We start from the raw sequence: 24,115 nt of genomic DNA on the forward strand, positions 1-24,115 counted from the left end.
AGCCAGACCCCACCTGTACACAAATTTGTGCACTGGGCTTCTAGTCTGATATATTACTCTCTTAAAGTTAGGCATGACCATATAATTTGCTTTACCCAGTGAAATATGTCACTTCTGGCAGAAGCCTTTAAGAGCTGGACAGTGATTTAACATGTTTTTCTTGTCATGGTGACTGGGGAGGTTCCAGGTGGTGGTGCTCCAGAAACCTGGGTCCCTGAATGGACATGGAACAGTTCTCCCCACCCTCCTTCACACTGATTTTTGGAGGACACAGAGTTTAAGTTAAAACGAAATCTTTGTTCTAAGCTACTGAGGTTTTGAGTCTCTATTACTAGAGAATTAGATAATCTAGCCCATTCTGGCTATGTAGAAAGGAATAGAGTTATGACAATGGAAAACCTAAAATATGTGGCTGTGACTTTAGAGGCTCGATGAGTGGTAGCAAGGAAACTGTTAGAGGCTGGAAAATTAGTAATCCGTGTTAGCTGTGGTAAAATATGTGAGTCTTCCACTCTTCACCTTTACTGTGGTTATCCTGACTCTGTCCCACCACTGTACATTGAGTGTGTGTGTGTGTGTGTGTGTGTGTGTGTGTGTGTGTAAGCAGAGAGGGATGATTCTTTGTCTTTTGAGGTCCCTCTAACAATAGAAGCTTATTCCTGTTCTAATATAGGGACCATCAGCCATCACGCAGAGATGCTAGACTGATAAATGCCATTACTGAATAGAACTTTTGGATTGTCTCACTTGTGATAGGGGTGAATATATTTTGTAGTGTAAAGAGAGTGAACTGTAAATTGGTGACTAGAAAGATGGGTTGCAGTAATCATTGGTGCTCTTCACCAGTAAATTCTGGTTATCTTCCTTCTGGAAAAATAGGAGGATTGCCCTTCTGAGCTCCCTTGAAAAATAGGCATGCCTGTATAATTGGCTTTTATCAAAGAAACGTGAGTGGAATTGACTTGTATCACTTTCAGGAAGAACCAATTTGTCATTCATCTTCCTTGGACCTATCATGCAAGTGGGGAAGTTACAATGATTGGGGCTCTCCTAAATGAGCAGGTTGCTTGGTGACAAAGACTTGCTCTGAAGCTCCACCCCCAACACCCCCAAAATTTTGGACCCTTTGTTAGGGCTTATTGCTGCACCATAAACTAGACCATCCTAACTAATGTCAATTACTGTAAAAGTGATCAGAAAGCTACAAATGCTGATCGCTGGCAATTATAAGTGGGATCAGTAATTGAAACTATCCACTGATAATTCCTAAAGCACCTTCACAAGAGATTTTCTTTACTTCTCCAATCGTGACCATTCTAGAAAGGTGATTTTGAGATTTCAAACTTCGTTTTCTTAATCTGTGAAAATGTAGAACTATATCTTCACTGTTGAGAGGTAGTGATGAGCAATGAAATACTTCCTTGTAGGAAATAAAAAAAGCAAGGAAAGATGAATAAGGATAAACTACAAAACAGGGAGGGTAGTACTGAACTCAGAATTCATAGGAGTTTTCAGGAAGAATTAACACATATTTCCCACATACTTGTGCATAAATTTTCAGTAATACACAGAACTTCTTAGTAAATTTTGGGTTTGGCCCCCTGCACAGATACAGAAACACATGCATAATTGCTGTGATGCAAAAGTCGAAAGTGTCACTGAAGTTTATTTTAAATGAAAAGCTCATTCTGAAGAAGAAAAAATATTTTCTCTACCATAGGGTAGAATTCATTCCATAACATTTGTAAAGTGCTAAATACCATGCCACTCGCTGTAGTAGGGTCAGGCAAGTGAAAGATGTCACGATACAGAAGTCTCAATGGGTCGCTGTCCTCCAGGAGTTTACATTTTGCAGAGGATAAAAAGTTTCCTCTTTTGGGGTTTTTCATCCAGTCACACTCAATGCCCTCCGTAAATAAATTTCGGTGAAAAGCCCTGCATTTTTTCCTTAAGCCTTACACATATTTACAGTTTCCGAAATCTCTTCGCCCTGGAAACGTATGTTAGGGCGGGATCTCTCTGGATATTTCACAGTTATTTGGGATGCGGCCCAATGTCCAGCCTGCTTTTTCCCTGCAATGATGGGATGACAGCGACCCCCCAAAATTTCCAGCACTTAAAGCACTAAGTGTAGCTTGAACCATCAAGGAGCGGTCAACTCTTGCGGTTTTCACCGCCCTTCTATAGTAGAACCTAAAGAAGTTGAGGCTCGATCAGACCGAGCAATGCGAGTAGAGCAGTCCTGGGCGCAGGGCGTTGGAGGCCAAGTCCACCGGAGGCGCAGCGCAAAGAAGTCCAAGGACTAATTTCAAGTGTGCCCGGAGGAGTGAAGAGTGGTCATCCCTGCTGGACTACAAGGACCAGCATGCATGGCGCCGCGGCGTCCAGCTCCGCTCTGGGACTCCGGCGCAACGGAGGCTGGGAAGTGAAGTCTGCGTGCAGCCCAAGTCGCTTTGGGAAGGCTGAAGGGAGGAGTTGTTAGTCCGCTCCATCGCACGCGGGTTCCTGGCCGGGCTCGGAGCCTCTCGCTTTCGCTCAGGGATTTCGCGGGCGGCGGGAGCAGTATGGCTCGCTTGAGTAAACTCCGGGGGGAGGCGGCGTCGGCGAGTGGATGGGGAGGCGGGGTCAGCGGAAGCGGCAGGTTGCTTCCTTCTCCTCGCGCTCCCTCCCTCCCTCCCCACCCCCCCGCCTCTCCCGGAGGGAGCGGTGGGAGGGGGAAGGCAGGGCCGAGGGAAGGTAGTGACACGTGTCAATCAACCCCCCTCCGGGGGGCGCGCGCTGCGGGGCTCGCGCCGAGGGCTCGCGCCCCTGCCTCGTGCCTGCGCCGCTCGTATGTAAATGAGGGCGCGTGACGCGGGACGCAGATGGACAAGGGAAGAGAGAGAATGGCCGCTGCCGCCGCCGCTGCTGCCGCCGCCGCCGCCGCTCAGTGCCGGAGCCCTCGGTGCGCGGCGGAGAGGAGAGGATTCCGGCGGGAACTCGACTCCTGGCGCCACCGCCTCATGCACTGTGTAGGTAAGAGAGACACGGGCTGGGGCCGCGGCTCCGCGCGGCGCCGTCCGCCGCGACCCGAGGAGTTTGGGGCTGAGGGGCTGAGTTGAATCTCCCGTTCGGGTCAGTTCAATGGGGGAGCGAGCTGGGAGCGGCGGCGGCGCGGCGGCCCGGGCTCGCCTTTTGTCTGGGGGCTCCTGGCCCGGCGCGGTCCGCGCCCCTTTCCCCTTCGGAGCTGTTGGGCTCCCCGTGAACTGTTAGTTCGGACCCGCTCGCCCAGCCCCGGGGGGAACCGCTCGCTCGCGCTGTCCCCCAAACTCCTCGGCGCCTCTCGCCGCCCGGCGTCCGCCCTGTCAAGAGGGAGGAAGCGGCCCAGCGGTCGGCGTGCGGGCGGAGGGGAGCCGGCGGGAGAAAGGCGGGCTGGTCCGCGCCCCCACCGGGCGCACACACACCCCCTTCTCGCCGCCGGGGGCCGGGCCGGCCGCCGCCACCGAGTTCCAGAGGAGGGCATCCCGGGCGACCCCCCGCCCGCCTCCTCCAGGCGCTCGCGGGCCGGGGCCTCGGGTGGGCCGGCGGGGGGCTCGGGGCAGCGGGGGCGGCGACCGAGGGGCGGGGGCGCCCTACTCTGCCCTCTCGCGCTCGGCGGCGGCGCTGTGTGTACCCCTTTAAGAAGGAGCCGCTGGAGCGCTGACGGTTGGGATTTGAAGTTCTTCCTCCCTCTTTGGAAGTCTGGACGGCGGGGAGGTGGGGATGGGGCGGGGGGGGGGGGCTGTTGCCATAGAGATGACACCCTCGCCCCCCTTCTCTGTGCGGACGCCCCGGCGACTCTGGTCCTCTTTCACTGTCATGTGACGGACCCGTCCCTGCACTTACCCGCACATCTCCCTCCCCACCTCCCATTCCCGTCCTCCTGACAGCCCGTTGGTGGGGTCGGCTGCGTTCGTGCTTTTCAAACTTCTGGGCTCGGAGCTGTCATTCTGCGGGTTGCCCGGGGCGGCGGGAGGTGGTGGGACCTCCGGACCTTCGCCGCTGTCGCTCGCTTTCTTGTCTGAGTGGGACGTGTGCAGGGAGCTGTTACCCCGCAGGTTGGTTTAGCGGGCAGGAAGGGGGCGACGCGGGTAACGGGAGGAGGTGTGCTGTGCGTGTTTGCCTCGGAAGGGGATTTGGGGTGAGAGAGAGAGAGTAAGGGAAGAAGAGTGGATCGTGGGAGCAGCTGGCTCGGCGGGCGATTAAATCTTGGCACCGGGAGTCGAGGCACTAACCTTCTCTTACCTTGTTTCCATCTGTTCTTGCGCCACCTCGAGCCCACCCCCCCCTCCCCTCCCCTTCCCCCAGGTTTTTTCGTTTCGCGCCTGGATGAAGATCCTTGTTTTTCGCTAGTGAACAGGAGATCCTAGTAGGATGAACTAGTACGACTTCAACTCCGAAGCGTGCACTGCAGAATACGGTGGACATAGGAACTAGGGGCATTTTTATGTTTAAGCAATTGACTGTTTACCCTTATAAAATATTTTTGGTCTTATCTAAGGAGACATTCTGGAAAATAGCTTGAATCGAGTTCTCATAAGTGATTTTAGTTCTTTTAAAAAAAAGTGTAGAAAACCCACACGGCATTCTTTATATAAAATTTTAAAGCTAAGTGTTATTAGTGCTTCCAGAATACAAAATGGACCCGTTTTTATTGTAAAGATCTCTTCTACTGACAACCTGTTTCGAAATTGGGTTCCTTGAATTAGGATCAGGATAAAGGCATTGTAACACTGGCTGGAGACATGATTCTGTCAAGTTTTCCCCGAGGCACGCAGTGATTTTACGATGTTTTTGGTCAATTTTAAGTTTTTGAATCCTTTATGGTTTTTATCCCCTCATCTTTTCGCTTATTTGGGTACATTAAGTAAGCTCTGTATCTAAAAAATATATGTGATTTTGAAAAAAAGTCAAATTTTAGTTAAATACAAAATTAATTGGATTTCATGGGAAAAAGGACTTTCTGCCTTACCTACTTGGATACTGAAGTAGGATTGGGAAACATTGAAAATTGAGTTCATGCTGTTATGTCTAATATGCAATCTCTATATTACATTTTAATTAATATCGTATTTGAAAGGAAATTTTTAACTGCGCTCTAACTATATTGTGAATTTTTCCCCACAGTCCCAGTCCTAGTCAGGAAACCTAGTAAGACCCATCTCATACTTTTGTTTTTGTCCTTGTTATTTTTAAATAAACAATGAAACTCTTTTAAACCGGATATACACTTGTTGATTGGGTTTTGTTTTTTTCCAGTACCCTGTATGTGAAGCATCTATTCATAGTGTGAATTGGGATTACATGTAGTTTGTGTACTTATTTTAATTTATCTTTTGCTATTAATGTGCTTACATTCAATATTTCACTTTGTAAACATTTGCAAACCGACATTCTTTTTCCTTTGCATGTTTGTTTGTGTGTGAATATACTATATGTGTACATATAAATTTTTGTATTGCATATCCAGTGCTCTTACGACTTGAAATCCTTTTTATAAAATATTATCCTTTCTGCCTTTGGGGAAGAATATTATTCAAAAGCATTATTTTTAAATAAGGAAATTTTAAGCAATGTCTTAGGGTTGTGCCACAAGTTAGTATTAACCCAATAGTAATGTTTTAAATCTCAATTCCTAAAGTCTTTAATTTGATTCACTTTTTTATAACATATATAATATTCTACTTTTATGGGGAGAAAGTTCATCATCCTTGTAGTTAGCTAAGATGTATAACTCTTGATAAGAAAAATGATGTTTACTTTTCTCTATTTGTGGAACTCATCTCTTTAGATTTATGATTATGATTTATTCTTTTTTTATAATTTAAGAGTTGTCCTATATATCCTATGTCTCAATACCTCTATTTGCAATGTGGTACTTTTTATAATTTAATTATTTTTCTGTAATCATCATATGCTGTGCTATAATTTTGAGTATGCTCATCTAACAAATGTTTTAGTGCTAATTGGATACAGTAAACAGTATCTTAGTGCTCGGTATAATATTGAGGTATAACATACAGTCCTGAATCTTGTGGCATATATAATATCATTAGTAACTGATAAGTTACAAAATTTAAAACAAATTAAAGTCCAGGAGAAAAGAAATATATTAATATAATTTTAAATATTATCAAAACTTGTATAGTCTGTTAGGATATTTGATCTGGGAGATAGGCCAAGTTTTTTTTGTTTTTGTTGTTTTTATTTTTTTACTTTTAATATTGATATAATTTCAAACTTACACAAAAAGTTGGAAGAATAGTACAAGGAACTCATATATGCTTATCCACATCCACTAATTGTATTATACTTTGCTGCATTTGCTTTATCATTCTTGCTTTATATCCATATCATTCTATCTCTCTACCTCTCTATCCATCCATTCATCCTTCTATCTTCTTTTGAAATAATTCGAGGGTAGTTGGCAGCTATTGTACCTCTTTACTCCTAAATTCTTCAGTGTATATTTTCTAAAATCAAAGGCATTATACTTACCTAACCACAGTGTAGTTATTAAAACCGGGAGATTTAATATTGACATAATACTGTTATCTCAATCATAACCAGATTCAAATTTTATCTATTTCTCTATTTTATCTGTAAACTCTCCTTTCCTTAGTCCGGGATCATGCATTGCATTTTGTTGTCACATCCCTTTGGTCTCTTTTAATCTGCAACACTTTCTCAGCTTCTCTTGTATTTTTTGACCTTGACATTTTTGAAAAGTACAGGATAGTTATTTTGAAGAATGTCTCCCCATTTGAATTTGTCTGTTATTTTCTTATGATGAGATTGGTTATGCTTTTTTTTTTTTTTTTTTTTTGCCAGTAATACCTCTGAAGAGATGTTCTGTGCTTCTTAATACTAGTACATCATATCTTGAGCTTCATGTTGTTTGCTTTGAAAATTTGGTTAAAGCATTATTCCCCATATTTCTCCTTGAAAGTCATCACTTACCCTTTGTAATCAATATGTAATTTGGGGGAAATATATAAGTTAATATGTGTCTGCACATAGCATTCCATAAATTTTGCTATTATTATTATTGATTTACACAGGATATTAGCAGGTTTGAGCTTTACAGTTTTGCCAGTAGATTCTTTCTGGTGGGAATGCTGATGAACAATAAAAAGATTATCAGGCATGTTAGAGGAAAAGATGGTAAGGGCTTGAATGATCTGTTTTCTATGGTGTCAGAGTCATAGTTTAAGAATCACAGTGTTTCACTTAGCCGAACCCTAGCTTTTGGTATATGAGACCAAAAGACATTTGATGCCTTACATTCTAAGTAATTTTCCTGGTAACCTCATAACTGTCTTAGAGATCTGCACTCCACAAGTGTTTGTAGAATGGACTTTCTTCCAAACTACCTGGCCCATCTTTAATCAGCAATATCAATGTCAGAGAATGTTCATTTACCCCCTTTTTTTTTAACCTCTGAAGAAGTTATATAAGAGTACTTCCTAGAGCTGTATACTTAACCATTGAATAGGCCATAAATAAAATTCTAGATAATCAACCTAATACCTCTTTCTGACTGCTTCTGGCTTTCTCCTCTTTTGACTTTCCACTAATGTCTAGCTCATCTGTCACTGTTGCAATATAAATCCCAGAAGCGTGGATTCACTTAGAAATCTGGATTTGGTAAGGACTGGTATGGTGGGCCAACTACCCTAAAACCTTGGCTATACAACTATTTTTTCAAGCACTAGCAAGTTTTTTATCCACTTAAAAAGATGTAATATATGACACTGCCTAATAGCATGCATTAGACAAATGGACTTAGAAGTAGTTGGATGGTTAAGATATATATCCAAATATCTCTGTAAAATAAGTTATCAATGAATTTTGCATGCAAGATTTAAAATTCTGAGTACTCCTGAATTATTTTATACTTGGAAGTGTAAAATTCTGCCACCTGTGTGAATTTTGTGTTTTTGAAGATATTAGATTCGGGCTACAGGCTGGTTGGAGCATAGTATAGCGTGGAGCTGTCTCTTCATGCTCATGCTGCTTTCCTTGGCTGTCTACACGCATGCACACCTTCCTGTTCGGCTTTGCACAGTGACAAGTTGGTGTTTATTGTGTCCTGTATGTTCCCCTGACTTGTATGACTTTGAACCCTGGTGGTTCTATCACAGTGCTGTCCTGGGAGGAGCAACAAAGACATGCTGATATTTGGATATTAATTTCTTTTTCCTTATTATAATAACCTACATTTTTTTATGTGTGGAGTTTCTTTTTTGATAATAATCCTTATCAAATGGCCAGCATTCATGGGTGATAGATAACAGTTGGTTTGAGCACCAAATTCATAGATTCAACATTTTGGAGACCATTTAACTTTTGTATTATGAGAGTCCATACTGGGTTTGAATGTACCGTATTATCAAGTAATTCATTCAAAAGGTTGTTGTTTTTTTCCCACCACAGAATATAGATAGGAGAATGTGAATAGGCTCAGACCAATCTACTGCTTCCATTAGGAAACTAAGGTAACAATATCATATTTGTATTTGAATAATGGCACTTTGTTTTCAATTAAAGCTAAATAAAAATGTTGCTTTCAGATTTTTTGTGTTTTCTAGAAAATAAATACTATGAGAAATCACTTTTTTTAAAAAAAATGTTTTCTTATTGACTTCAGCGAGAGGAAGGGAGAAGGAGAGAGAGAGAGAGAAACATCAGTGATGACAGAGAATCATCAATCAGCTGTCTCCTGCATGTGCCCTGCCCAGGAATGGAACCATAACCTCCTGGTTCATAGGTTGACGCTCAACCACTGAGTCACACTGTCCAGACTGGAATCACTTTTCTAAACATCTCATTTCCTTTCCTTTCCATTCATAGTTTTTCCTAATTGGCAACAACCCTATCCTGCTTACTTATATTTGCTTCTTTTTTTTTTCTTTACCCTAATATTGTTGCCACATTATTTTAAAGAAAGTATTGTTACAAATACAAATATTATTACTTTCTTTAAAATATCTCTTGGATTCAGTTTTTCTAATAGAGTAAGTGCACTTGAGCAGATTCAGGTAAGATTCTGGTGTATATCAGTATCTGCATTGCTGGTTTTACTGTCTTTCAGTCTAGCTTATAACCCTACATTTAATCATTATTTGAAATAGCTGCTTTGATTTTATAGTTTACAAAGCAGTACTATCTCCCATTTGTTCTTTTTCATCAAGTAAGGCTCCTAACCATTTTCAATTAGTTGATCATAGTCTACTCTTCCCTGTTTGTTTTTCTAGTTTTTTCTTTAGACAGCTCAACCATTTGCATCTACTTTTACTTGTCTATTATACCCATGGCCCCAAAATTTGGGTATCTTTTTAGTCATATCTCCTACCCTACATACTCACTTTATAATTCAGTTGTAATCTGGAGTCTTTTCTTAAGTATTTATTAAAAAACAAGTTTGAGATTTTTTTCTCCATTAATTCAAATCCAATTCTTTTCTGATGGATATGTGTATGGTGTGTGTAGATAAGTAACTTTGTCCAATAGACTTCATCCTATATAATAAAAGGCTAATATGCAAATCGACTGAACGTTGGAACGACCAGTTGCTATGACATGCACTGACCACCAGAGGGCAACGCTCAATGCAGGAACTGCCCCCTGGTGGTCAGTGCGTTCCCACAGGGGGAGCACTGCTCAGCCAGAAGCCCTGAGCCGGGCTTACAGCTAGTGAGTGTAGCGGTGGTGGCAGGAGCCTTTCCCACCTCTGCAGCAGCACTAAGGATGTCCGACTGTCGACTTAGGCCTGCCCCCACCTAAGACCGCAGTTGGACATCCCCCAGGGGCTCCCAGGTTGGGCTAAGGGACCCCCCCAACTGCACGAATTTCGTGCACTGGGCCTCTAGTATTTAAATAAACAAGGGGCTAAATTATAGAAAGAAAGAAGAATTGAAAGAGCACAGTTCCTTTCTTAACCTCCGTCATCATAACCTTAGGCACAAGTCATTTCACCTTCCACAGATGGAAATTTGAAACTAGGATAGTATTGGTCCTCATGTGTTCACTACATTATGTTTTTAATGAAAGGAGCTGTAATACTTACATAGTTGTGGTTTCTCTGCTGAACATATAAGTTAGGGAATTATCAACATAAAGATGATGTTTAAATCCATGGAAATAGATGAGATCACACAGGGGTAAAAGACAGTATAATGACAGAAGTAAAGTTCCATGCTTTAAGTAATCTTAACATTTTGGGGGCAAAGGATGAGTAAGGCTGCTGAACTTTTACACTGGAAAATATGCCTGTTGGCTAAGTAGAAAACTACTCAGTAAGGCCGCTGAATTTTTACACTGGAAAATAAGTCTATTGGCTAAATAGAAGAACAGGGGAGAGTAGTATCACCAAATCTAAGAAGAGAGAAGTATCCTATGTAATAAAAGGCTAATATGCAAATAGACAGAACGGCGGAACAACCAAACAACCGGTTGCTATGACGTGCGCTGACCACCAGGGGGCATGCTCTGGGATGGTGGAGCAGGTGAGCAGGAGCGCCAGACCAAGGCAGGGCGCTGGTCACTGTCATCGGGGCGAGCCTCTGGTGGTTCCTGAAAATTCTTTGCTCCCGCGTACCATGATCCCACCCAGTGCTCGCACCCACTGCTGGTACTGTCCCCGCTTGTACCCCCTGTCGGTGCCCAGCGCCAGCCCCAATCGCTCAGTGCCATCAGCAGGTGTGAGCAGTGGCTACTGGCCCTAATGGCCCCTCAGGGCTTTTCCACCTCCCCTTGCTCCTGAGGGGCGATCGGGGCCCGCAGCTGCCTTTCGCACCTGCTGCTGGCGATGGCCCCACTCGCACCCTCTGCCAGCACTGGAGCTGCTGCTCGCACCCACTGCCAGCGCCGGCCCTGCTCACACCCACAGCCGACACTGGAGCCACCACTTGCATCTGCTGCCAGCGCCCGGCACCGGTCCCAATAGCTTGGCGCCATCATGTTGTTGCTGTCAGCGGGTGCGAGTGGCGGCTGCCGGCCCAAATCGCCCCTGCGGACTTCTCCACCTCCCTCTGCTCCTGAAGGGTGATCAGGGCAGCAGCCGCCGCATGCACCCACTGCAGCCACCGGCCCCAATCGCTTCGCGCTGTCAGCCCATCAGTGGGTGCAAGCAGTACTGGTGCCGTCAGCATGTGGGAGCAGCAGCGGTAGGAGCGGGGCTGATAGCAGACAGGGGACGGGAGGGCTGGGGGGAAGCGGGAGGGCCTGAAGATGGGCCAAGACCCGCCCATGTGCCCCCACAGCCTCGCAACCCACAGTTCCTTTCAAGGTGCACGAATTCGTGCACTTAGCCCCTGGTGTTATAATAAGGAGGGATTGTTATATGTTGATGAGATGTCACTTACCATGAAACAGGGAAGTGTATAGCTTTTTTGGCAACATGGAGATTCTAGGTGATCTTGACTACATAAATTTCAGCAGAGTGGTGGGATTATGGAAGCCTTATTGTAATAGGTTAGAAAGTAACTAAGTGTATAAGTAAAGATGACATTTGTAGTAGATTACTCATTTGAGAAGCTACATTTTGAGGAAGACTAGATCAATGGAGTAGTAATTGAAAGGATCTGAGGTCTAGGAATGTTTGTGGGGTTTTTTTTTAGATGCGAGATACCATTTACAATACTACATAATATGAGGAATAGTTTTTTGAGTCAATACTATTCATGATATTTCATGTTTACTTAAGCTGAGACTTGATAGTAACAAAATAATGAGTCAAAAAAATTAGATGCTCCCTGACTGGTTTGGCTCAGTGGATAGAAAGTCGGCCTGCGGACTGAAAGGTCCCAGGTTCGATTCCAGTCAAGGGCATGTACCTTGGTTGCGGGCACATCCCCAGTAGGAGATGTGCAGGAGGCAGCTGATCAATGTTTCTTTCTCATCGATGTTTCTAACTCTCTATCCCTCTCCCTTCCTCTCTGTAAAAAATCAATAAAATATACTTTTTAAGAAAAGAAAAATTAGATGAATAATAGGATGGGGTTAGTTTGAATCACTGAATGTGGACTCTAAGTGTATCTCTTCTTTTTCTTCAAAGAACATTTTCCCAATTAAGTTTATCACTAAGATATGGTGTTTGTGGCATTAGTGGGTTATACATTTTAAAGGAGTGATTTTTTTCAAATAATTTACAGTTGTCAATCATCAGACATTTTGAGTTTACTGTGTTAGCTGATTGGGTGTTTTTCATGAGGACTTTTAATATTTACTCTCTTAGCAACTTTCACTTATGCAATCCAGTATTATTCACTATAGTTACCACACTATACATTACATCCCTGTGACTTATTTATTTTATAATTAGACATTTGTACCTTTTGAACCATTTCACCTGCCCCCCAATTCCCTACATCTGGCAACCACCAATATGTTCTCTGTGTCTGTGAGCTTGATTAAAAAATACTAGTTTTCTAAATGACAAGTTTGTATTGAAGAACTTGACTTGGACTGAGACCAAAATTAGACATTGGACTTTTTTGCTTCCTATCCTCCTGGATTGAATTTACCAGTCTATCAAAGACAGAGCAGCTGAAGCTGTGGGCCTCTTCTGAAATACAGGTAAAATAAGTTCTACCCTGGTGAATTTACCATGTGATTTACTTATTGGTAGGTATAACTAGACAAAGTGAGCAGGAGGTCATGCATGAAAAATGACCTTTAACCCTTTGCACTCGCTTGATTTTTTTCTCGATTCCTTTATTCTACTCGGGATTTAATTTTTTAAATACCCCAGATTTTACAAAGCGCGGCAGTAGAATAAAAAACTGGAGTTTCTTTTCATACAAACTTATTTATTTGGATTTTTTTATATTTCAAATTATTGATACATTCAAAGAGTAATTTTAATCTCTATAATTTTTCATGGTGTGATATTTTTTGAAACATTCACCCACATGAAGACCTGGTTTACATTCACATGTTTCGCAAATATAAATCGTCTCTCTTCTTCCTCCTTTGATGTTTCTGTTAGAACAAACAACACAATCTTTGTGTTTTTTATTAGGGTGAGGTGTGATTATATGGAGCTTTCCATCCAAACGTTGCTCTAAGTTAGTGGATAATAATCTACCCCTGGAAGTTAGTGTTCCATCTCTGAATTCTCCAACAAGATCATGTACTAGTTTCCTAATAAATTTCACATGCGTTATCAGTTTTTCATTTTTTCTTTTTTGGCATCAGTTGAGACGGCATTTACATTTTACTTGTCCTTTCATGCTAATGAAAACAAGAAAAGGTACTGGAAAAATAGACAAAAATTCCCCTTCCCCCCACGGTGAAACTATGTGTCGAGTGTGGCTCGACATACGAGCTGCTACCGATGATAACCGTGTCGAGTCACACTCGACATCCGAGTGCAAAAGGTTAAAACATTAATCTATCCCACTATCAGGATGTTGCCAGTATTAGTCATTCATTTTTCCTTTGGGAGGACTGAATAAGGGGTAGAGAAAAAGGACAGACGTTTCTTCTAAAATACTTATCCCAAGAATGTGGTAAGTGTTGAGAAAGGTGGGAACTGCGGATTGGACAAAAAAAAAAAATTATTGTCTACATTAGGAATAGGGTTTAGACTTTGCTTTTAAAGAGCTTACAATTATTGGGAATGTTAAGCATTAGAGTTGGTATAATATAATGGAAAGGCAGAGGAGGGAGCATTTAATTTTGATTGGAAGGATCTGAAATTACTAGGCTACAAAATCCTGTGTGAAGGTAGGGCTTGGCAAACTTTTTTTGTAAGGGCTGGATAATAAATATTTTAGACTTGAAGGCCACATGGTCTCTATTGTAGCATGTAAGCATTACATAAATGAATGAGCATGGTTGTGTTCCAGTAAAAAACAAAAAATAAAAAATAGGTGGATTTGGCCTACAGTCCACAGTTTGCTGATCCCTAAGTTAATTAAATGATCCAGTAGGAGAGGAGCTTGGAGGGGACAGGCAAAGGGATAGAATAAGCAAAGGTATAGAAGTCTAAATGATGATATATTCTGAATCTATGTGGAGGGGCTGGTGGTGTGAGGGTGTAGAAAGGCATCCACATGCAGGAGGGTAGACTGGTGTGGATATACTGAGGTTCAACTGGGGTGAGGATGGAATCCATGCATGGAAGCATTCTAATACAAGAGCCCAAGGGTGGGAAGAAGAAGGTATCCATTGAAGGGTCAGCTCAGTATGGGATGTTAGAGCTTGAGCAGGATGAGAAGAGTATTTTTGTAGGAGGGGTGCCAAGCATGAGGAATAAAGGCCTGAACAAAGTGAGAGGGTTATACTCATGGAAGAGGTGTGAAAGTGTTGGGCCAGTTAGGGAGGGATAAAGAGAGCATCTCTGTGGGGAGGGGAAGGCAGCCACATGGGAGATTGGTTACAACAGGGAGACTGGTCAAATTAACAAATATTAAGAATAATGGGAACCATGCTTCCACTGTCTGAGAAGTGATATAAATATGGTAATGGAGAAAATTTAAATGCTCTCTATAGTGTTGGGTTAGAAATTGGAGATATTAGTGTGAAATCCTGATTTTCATTTTATCTGTAGAGAAAGATACAGAAATATAGAAGTAAATGTGTGTGCCTATATACAGTTAACCTTTTAATAATTTGGGGGTTAGGAGTGCTGACCCTTTGTGCAGTCAAAAATCCACATAAATTTTGACTCCCCAGAAAGCTAACTACAAATAGCCTGTTGTTGTTCAGAGCCTTACCAATAACAATTAAAACACATTTTCTATGGCCCGGCCTGTGTGGCTCAGTGGTCGAGCGTCTTCCCTTACACCAAGAGGTCACTGGTTTCATTTCGGTCAGGGCATGTGCTGGGGGACATGCAGAAGGCAGCCTATCAGTGTTGATGTTTCTCATCAATGTTTCTGTTTCTCCCATTCCCTTCCTCTTTGTCTAAAATTAATAAAAACATTAAAAAAACACATTTGTATACCTTGGCGGGCGGGGGGAGGGGGGGAGGGAAGGCGGTGGTTAGGGTTAGGGTTAGGTTTTAGATCCCCATAGATTTGACATATGATTCTGTCTTTAAACAAAAACCCAAACACTTCCTTGACCTTTATTTTTTTCTATCTCCTTCCAGTCACTAGCCTATCTCAATATTTGATTTACTTGATCTCTCTCCACTTACTTGTATGTCTTTCAGATATCCTAAATATTAATATATCTAAGAATGAACTCTTGATTTCCTTCTATCAAATAAGTCTGTTCCTATGGTGTTCTTCGTCTCAATACATCTAGTTTCACAAGTCAGAGAACTAGAAGTTACTTTTCATTTACCTTCCTTCTCATCTCTTACACCCAGCCACCAATTATTATTGGTTATGCTTCCACATATATCTTAAGTCCATTCTTTTCCTCCATTTCCACTCCAGTCTGGCTGTCTTTTTTTTTTTTTTTTTTTTTTGCCAGGACGACTGCAAAAATTCTTTATGATTTCCCCTTTTATGCTCTGATTTTTCTTTAGTTTAGTCTTCTGTGCTACAAACAAAAATATGATGACATATTTGCTCCACTCTCAATCCAGCAATGACTTCCTTTTGCATCAGAGACAAAAGCATGAAAATATAACATTGTTTGTGGGGGTTTTTTTTTAATTATTGGCTTAAGGCCAAGTTGTGAAATTTAAAAAAAAAAAATACTGTCCTAAGGAATTAGTCCTTATTCTGGTATTTATTTATTATTTACTTAATTTTTTCTCCATCATCATTTATCCCCCTATACCTTCTTGCACCTCCACCACCCTCCAACAATCACCAGACTGTTTATGTCCATGAGGTCTTTGTGTGTGTTTTTTTGCTCAATCCCACCACCATCACTCTCCACCCACCCCCAGTATCCCCACCAGAGCTGTCTGCCTGCTCTCTACGAATCTGTCTCTATTTTGCTTGTTTGTTCAGTTTTCTCTTTGGCATATTTTACTTAGCATAGTGTTCTTCAGGTCCATCTATGCCATTGAAAAGGGTAAAATTTTCTTCCTTTTCATAGCTGAATAATATTACATTATATAAATGTACTATAGCTGTCTTATTCGCTCATTTACTGATGGATGCTTGGGCTGCTTCCAAATCTTGGCTATCCTATATAATAAAAGGCTAATATGCAAATAGACTGAATGGTGGAATGACCGGTCACTATGACACGCACTGACCACCAGGGGGCAGACGCTCAACACAGGAGCAGCGCTCAGGATGTCTGACTGCCAGCTTAGGCCTGCATCCCCCAAGGGCTCGCGAACTGCGAGAGGGCGCTGCCAGACTGAGGGACCCTCCACCCCCCAGTTTTAAATAATGCTGCAACGAACGTAGGGGTGCATAATATTCTTTTGAATTAGTGTTTTGGGTTTCTTCAGATATCTTCCTCGAAGTGGAATCCCTGGGTCAGATGGGAGTTCTGTTTTTAATTTTTTGAGATAACTCTATACTGCTTCCCACAGTCGCTGCACCAATCTGCATTCCCACCAACATTGCACAAGGGTTCCCTTTTCTTTGCATCCTTGCCAACATTTGTTTGCTGATTTATTGATGATAGCCATTCTAATAGGTGTGAGGTGATATCCCCTTGTGATTTTTAATTTGCATTTCTCTGATGATTAGTGACTTTGAGCATCTTTTTATATACTATGTCCTCTTTGGAGAAGTGTCTTTTCGCGTCCTTTGTCCATTTTTTAATTGGATTGGTTGTTTATTTGGTGTTGAGTTTTATAAGTTCTTTATAAATGTTGGATATTAACCCTTATCAGATGTATCGTTGGCAAATATGTACTCCCATTCAGTGGATTGTCTTTTCATTCCGTTGATGATTTCTTTTGCTGTGCAAAAACTCTTTAGTTTGATGTAGTCCCATTTGTTTATTTTTTTCTTTTGTTTCCCTTGCCCGAGGAGATATATCAGAAAAAAACTTGCTATGAGAAATGTCTGAGATTTTACTGCTTATGTTTTCTTCTAGGATTTTTATGGTTTTAAGTCTACCATTTAAGTCTTTAATCCATTTTGAATTTATTCTTGTGTACATGTAAGAAGATGGACTAGTGTGTTTTTTTATATGTATTTGTCCAGTTTCCCCAACACAATTTATGGAATAGACTGTCTTTAGCTAACAAGAATAAATAAAATGCATCCAAATTGTAAAGGAAGAAGTAAAACTGTCATTATTGTAGATAACATGATGCTATCTATTAGAGAACCCTGAAGATTCCATCAAAAACTACTAGAACTGATAAATGCATTCAGTAAAGTAGCAGGATTCAAAATAAATATCCAGAAACTAGTTGCATTTTTATATACCAGTAATGAACTATCAGAAAGGGAAACTAAAAAATGATCCCATTCACAATTGCTGCAACAAGAATAACATACATACCTAGGAATAAACTTAACCAAGGATGTAAGAGACCTGTACTCTGAAAATTATAAGACATTGAGGAAGGAAACTGAAGAAGATACAAATAAGTTGAAAGCATATTCTGTGTTCATGGACAGGAAGAATTAACATCATTAAAATGTCCATACTACCCAAAGCAATCTATAGATTCAGCACAATTCCTATCAAAATACCAGGGACGTATTTCACAGAACTAGAACACATATTCCAAAATTTTATATGGAACCCTGAATAGCAACAGTGATCTTGAAAAAGAACAAAGTTGGAGGAATTACGCTTACTCTGATGTTTAATTGGGATTCAAGTGACATTTTTGTTCGCTTATTTTTAAGTGGGGAGGTTCATAGGAATGCCTCTTTACACAATGTATCCAGTGAATTTAGTGTTTCAGTTTTCTTCTTTATACCAACCCTATTCAAACCCTGATTACTCTTTGGGGAAATCAAAAGTAGCTTTCCTGAGAGACTGTTTGAAAAACTGGGCGCAATTTGTAAAATCCATTATGGGAAATTTCAAATATGTACAAATGTGGAAGAAAGCATAATGAATCTCCATATTCATGTGATCCAGCTTTAACAGTATTACAAGTTCTGACCTAGTGTTTGATATTAAAGTTTTCAATCGGAACAAAAATTTTATGTTGGTTGTCTGAATGCTATAATCCATTCTATGATCTAGTAACGTGAATGAACCCAGATTACACATTTTGTTGCAGTAGTTGTGGATTTATGCCAGAGTTGTGAAAAATATTATGATGATTGCCCTAGCCGGGTTGGCTCAGTGGATAGAGCATCAGCCTGTGGACCCACGAGTCCCGGGTTCAATTCAAATCAAGGGCACTTACCTTGGTTGCAGGCTCCTCCCTGGTCGGGCGCGTGCAGGAGGCAACCAGTCAATGTGTTTCTCTCACATCGATTTTTCTCTGTCTTTCCCTCTCTCTCCCACTCTCCCTAAAGGGGGAGAAAAAAAAAATATATATATATATATATAATGATCATGATATTTTACTGCTTGCATTTAGGTTTAATATAAGCAATTTTGGGTTGCATATGGTATGGTTTTAAGCCAAAAAAGTTGAGCTCTAGTCTCCAGAAGCCTATTCTTTCTCTCTTTGTTTTTTCGTTTCTTCTCTTCTCCCCCTCTATTCCTCTTTCTCTCCCTTCCCGCCACTCTTATCTTCCTCTCTCCCTTCTTATAACTAATGTGTCAAAATCCCTTAGATCATTCATCTTATTTGATTGCTGTTCATATAACACTAATTTACTAAAAATATTTTCACATTAATCTTATACTGGACAGCACTTATGATAATTTGGTAGTACTTAATGTCTTGGGTGTTTATTAAAAACGCATACCAAATAAATTTATGCCTTGGAAAATCTGAATTTTAGAAAATATAGAATGATAGATATATCTTTATAGATATCTAGATTATATGCAGATACACACACATATGTAAGTTGCCTTTAGTAATAACAATCTTGATAATTCCAGGAGACTTTTAATAAAATAAGTACTTTTAGTTTAATTTTAGTGAAGTTGAAGAGAATGTACTGTTGCCATTTGTGTGCTTAAAGTTACAATTATATAAAATATATTAAATTGAGATTTTATAGTAGATTGTGAATTTTGAGTACCTTATATTCTAGTTTGTCACTTATTAACTGTATAATCTTGAGAAAATTACAAGCTATTCCCTCAAAAGTTGTTACATATTGAATTTTTAAAATTTTGTTTTTCAATTATATTTGACAGTGCAGTGTTATATTAATTTCAGGTATACAACATACTGATTAGACATTTATATGCCTTAACAAAGTAATCACCCTGATAAGTCTAGTACCCATCTGGCATTATACATAGTTATTACAGTACTAGAGGCCCGGTGCACGAAATTCGTGCACGGTTGTCCCTCAGCCCAGCCTGTACCCTCTCCAATCTGGGATCCCTCGAGGGATGTCCGACTTCCCGTTTACGCCCGATCCTGGTAGGAATTAGATAGAATAGAGGCCTGGTAGGATCGGGCCTAAATGGGCAGTCAGACATCCCTCTCAGAATCCAGGACTGCTGGCTCCCAACTGCTTACCTGCCTGCCTTCCTGATTGCCCCTAACCGCTTCTGCCTGCCAGCCTGATCACCACCTAACTACTCCCCTGCCAGCCTGATTGATGCCTAACTGCTCCCTTGCCAGCCTGTTTGCCCCTAACTGCCCTCCCCTGCAGGCCTGGTCACCCCTAACTGCCCTCCCCTGCAGGCCTGGTCACCCCTAACTGCCCTCCCCTGCAGATCTGGTCCCCCCAACTGCTCTCCCCTGCAGGCCTGGGTCCACTCCAACTGCCCTTCCCTGCAGGCCTGGTCACCCCCAACTTCTCTCCTCTGCCGGCCTGGTCCCTCCCAACTGCCCTCCCCTGCTGGCCATCTTGTGATGGCCATCTTGCGTCCACAGGGGGGCAGCCATCTTGTGTGTTGGAGTGATGGTCAATTTGCATATTACTTTTTATTAGATAGAATAGAGGCCTGGTGCACAGGTGGGGGCCAGCTGGTTTGCCCTGAAGGATGTCCTGGATCAGGGTGGGGGTTCCCTTGGGGCATGGGGTGGCCTGGGCGATGGGCCTGTCGTGGTTTGAAGGTGAGCCACACCCCCGGCAACCCAAGCAGACGCGCTGGTATGTGGGATTTATTTATCTTCTATAATTGAAACTTTGTAGCCTTGAGCGGAGCCAAGCCTCCTGCTTGCTCCATGGCCACAGCCATTTTTGTTGGGATTTATTTATCTTCTATAATTGAAACTTTGTAGCCTTGAGTGGAGGCCTGGGCCTGCCAGGGTATGTGGAAAGCTTGGCTTCCTCCATCGCCGGGGAAACCCAAGCCTCCTGCTCACTCTGTGCCTGCAGCCATCTTGGTTGGGTTAATTTGCATACTCGCTCCTGATTGGCTGGTGGGCGTGGCTTGTGGGTGTAGCAGAGTGATGATTAACTTGCATATTACTCTTTTATTAGATAGGATCATTGACTATATTCCCTGTTCTGTACTTTATCCCTGTGACTATTTTTATAACTGATGATTTGTACTTAATCCCTTTCACCTTTTTCACTCAGTCCCCCTCCCCGCCTCCCATCTAACAGCCATCAATTACTTTTCTGTATCTATGAGTTTTTCTGTTTTGTTTATTTGTTTATTTTGATTTTTAGAGTCCACATATGAGTGAAATTATATGGTATTGGTCTTTCTGTGTCTTACTTATTCACTTACCATAATACCCTTGAGGTCTGTCCATGTTGTCATAAATGGCAAGTAGATCAATAAATCCTCCATTATATATATATATATATATATATATATATATGTATCATACACATCTCCTTTATCCATTCTTCTGTTGATGGACACTTAGGTTACTTCTAAATCTTGGCTGTTATAAATAATGCTGCAGTGAATGTAGGAGTACATATATCTTATTTAATTAGTGTTCTGGATTTTTTCAGATAAATACTCAGAAATGGAATTGCTGGGTCATATGCTAGTTCTGTTTTTAAATTTTCAAGGAACCTCCACACTGTTTTCCATAGTGGTTGTACCAGTTTACAATCCCACCAACAGTGTGGTAGGGTTTCTTTTTCTCTACATCCTCGAAACACTGATGTTTGTTTATTGATGATAGCCATTCTGACAGGTCTGAGGTAATATCTCATTGTGGTTTTAATTTACATTGTCCTGATAATTAGTAGGAATTAACATTATTAAAATAGTCGTACTACCCAAAGCAGTCTACAGATTCAGTTTAATCCCTATCAAAATATCAATGGCATTTTTCACAGAACTTGAACAATTCTAAAATTTATGTGGAACCACAAAAGACACTGATTTTCCAAAGCAATTATGAAAAGGAAGAGAAATGTTGGAGGTATCATGCTACCTGATATCAAACTATACTGCAAGGCTGTATTAATCAAAACATCATGGTACTAGCATGAAAACAGATAAAAAGAAAATAGAACAGAATAGAGAGCTCATAAATAAACCCACACCTGTACGGTCAGTTAATCCATGACAAAGGAGGCAAGAATGTACAGTGGGATAAAGACAGTTTCTTCATTAAATGGTATTAGGAAAACTGGACAGATACCTGCAAAAAAAAAAAAAATGAAACTAGACCACTTTCTTATACAATACTTAAGAATAAAGTCAAAAGGGAATAAAGACTTAAATGTAAGACGTGAAACCATAAAACACCTAGAAGAAAATATAGGCAGTAAACTCTTTGACATCATGCATAGCAGTATTTTTTCTTTTGGATATGTCTCCTCAGGCAAGGGGAAACAAAAGAAAAAATGAAATATGACTGTATCAAACTAAAAAGTTTGCACAGTTTACTTTGCAAACTAAATGAAAGACAACTCAGTGGGAGAAGATAGGGGTTAATTGATATCCAAAATATATAAGGAGTTCATATAACTTAACCCCCCCCCCCCAAAAAAAAAAAGAAAAGAAAATACAATCCAATTTAAAAAATGGACAGAGGACCTGAATAGACATTTCCCCAAGGAGCACATACAGATGGCCAACAGATATTTGAAAAGTTGCTCAACATCACTAATCATCTAGATTTTCAAATCAGTGTGTGTGTTTTTCATTCTTCCTTTCTCTATATTGGACTTCTTTATAAGATTTGTTGACAGTTTCTTCTTGACATCTTTCAAAAAAAGCTTTACATTTTTCTTATCTACAATTTTTCTAAACTCAAATGTGATCATATTGTTCTCTGTGTAAAAATCTTCTTTGGTTCCCCACTGATATTAGCATAAAGTCTTAATTCATAATATGGCTTTATCATTCTACCTTGGGCACTACCATCAAGCACCTGCATCAGTGTCACAGTAATAGTAGTATGGTGATAATAGCAGCTAACATTTGCTGAGCATCTATTAGTACTTGTGCTAGGTATGTGCTTTACATGTAGTCTACCTTTTAATCCTCAAAATAATCTTGAGCATAGGTATTGTAGTTAGTATTTTACAGAGGAGTCACAATTAACCCTTTTGGATCCTCAAGCACTGTACCTCTGGGCTTTTCCATATTTGTTTTCTTTTTCTGGATTACCAATAACTGTTCTTTGTTACTTCTTTTTGTAAATATTTTTTAAAAGCATTACTACATAGAAAAAAAGTATGCAGATCATAAACTTCATCCAACAAAATTAACCTGTTCTTATAACCACCACAGATTAAGAAGTCCTCTCTTACCTCTGCCTAGTCAATAAATTCTCCCTCCTCCCCAAATGTGAATAGTATTCTGACTTCTTAATACCTTGGATTATTTTTGCCTATTTTGGGAAAGTTTATTTCAATTGCATTATGTAGCATTTATTCTTTTGTGTCTAGCTTCTTTAACTCAGTATTATATTTGTGAAAATCATTCATGTTGTTGCCTATAGGTATAATTTATTCATTTTCATTGCTTTATAATATTCTAATATGTAAATATGTAATAGCTTTTTTATCTATTATTGTTTTGAAAGATATATGGGTTATTTCCAGTTTACATTATTACAAATAATACAGTTGACATTCTTATACATTATACATTTTTTCTTTTAATTTAACTACTATAATATTTTTCAGCCTTATTTTAGCTAACTAAATTTCACTTTTTGCAGGAAAACTTTCCTAATCTCTCCAGGTTTGGGTTTGGATTCTGTATGCACTGATGTCACTCTCTTCTTCTGTCATAAACTTTTATCCTATATTTTCCACAAAGTTCAGTGTGTGTCTGTGTGTGTGTGTGTGTGTGTGTGTGTAAAGATAAAATCATGTTTTCTCCTTCCTTGTCACCTTGGCACACACTGTGTATTTAAATGTTGAGTGAATGAGTTTTGTAATACATTTACTCTTTCATTGCTAAAAAAAAAAATTATAATTATAGGGGTAGACAAGAGTTAGGTGTATAGTTTTTTGTATGGAAAATAGTACAATAAATAATAATATGAGAGTAAACTCTGTCTCATGTACTCATAACTATAAACCTACTTTTGTCCACCCATGTATAATGGGAATTGGCTAATATACTTAATTGCTCTCTGCCTTTATTTTATTCTCTTTAGTTAGATGTGCAGAGTTAGTTACTTTAAAATGGATTACTGCCCTGTTCAGGTGGCTCAATTGTTTGGACCATTGTCCCATACACCAAAAGGTTGTGGGTTCGATTTCTGATCAGGACACATACCTAGGTTGCAGGTTCCATCCCCTATTAGGGCGCATAAGGAAACCAATCTGTTTCTCTCTCTCATTGATGTTGTTTTCTCTCTCTCTCTCGCTCTCTCTCACTCTCTCTCACTCTCTCTCGCTCTCTCTCTCTCTAAAAATCAATGAACATATCCTCGGGCAAGGATAAAAAAGAGGATTATTATCAAGTTATGTTAACATTTTTAAATATGTCAGGCATCTCTGTTGTCCCTTTTGTAATTTTATTCTACCATGCAGCTATTGTATTAAGTATTTTTGGAATTTTAAAAAATAATTTGTGACACATTTAATACATAACTTTTTTTGTAGCAAAAAATGTTATTTGTCCTTTGAGAGTGGTCTTGAATTTTTGGAAATAGCCAAAAGATTTGGAGCCCAAAAGGGAATTTTATCAATGATAAACTATCAAAAGTGAGATTTCAAGATACATAGATTCTCCTCCTTGCCCCATGCCC

At 40.5% G+C, this 24,115-nt stretch overlaps 1 protein-coding gene across 10 annotated transcripts in view; it reads left to right on the forward strand.

The window, feature by feature from the left end:
* Positions 1 to 2,556: 2,556 nt before the first annotated feature.
* The window catches only part of LOC103285001 (ligand-dependent nuclear receptor corepressor-like protein), a 127,770-nt gene continuing 106,211 nt past the window's right edge, over positions 2,557 to 24,115 (forward strand). For 2 of the 10 annotated variants that reach the window (XM_054729893.1, XM_054729875.1), the window contains exon 1: positions 2,557 to 3,015. In XM_054729893.1, coding sequence (XP_054585868.1) covers positions 2,865 to 3,015 — 151 coding nt within the window. In that variant the 5' untranslated portion in view covers positions 2,557 to 2,864. The remainder of the gene's footprint in view (positions 3,016 to 24,115) is intronic. The other 8 variants (XM_054729932.1, XM_054729928.1, XM_054729918.1 and 5 more) reach the window with 8 other exon arrangements.

The sequence above is a fragment of the Eptesicus fuscus genome, chromosome 2, assembly GCF_027574615.1.
Source record: "Eptesicus fuscus isolate TK198812 chromosome 2, DD_ASM_mEF_20220401, whole genome shotgun sequence".
NCBI classification, from domain to species: Eukaryota; Metazoa; Chordata; class Mammalia; order Chiroptera; family Vespertilionidae; genus Eptesicus; species Eptesicus fuscus.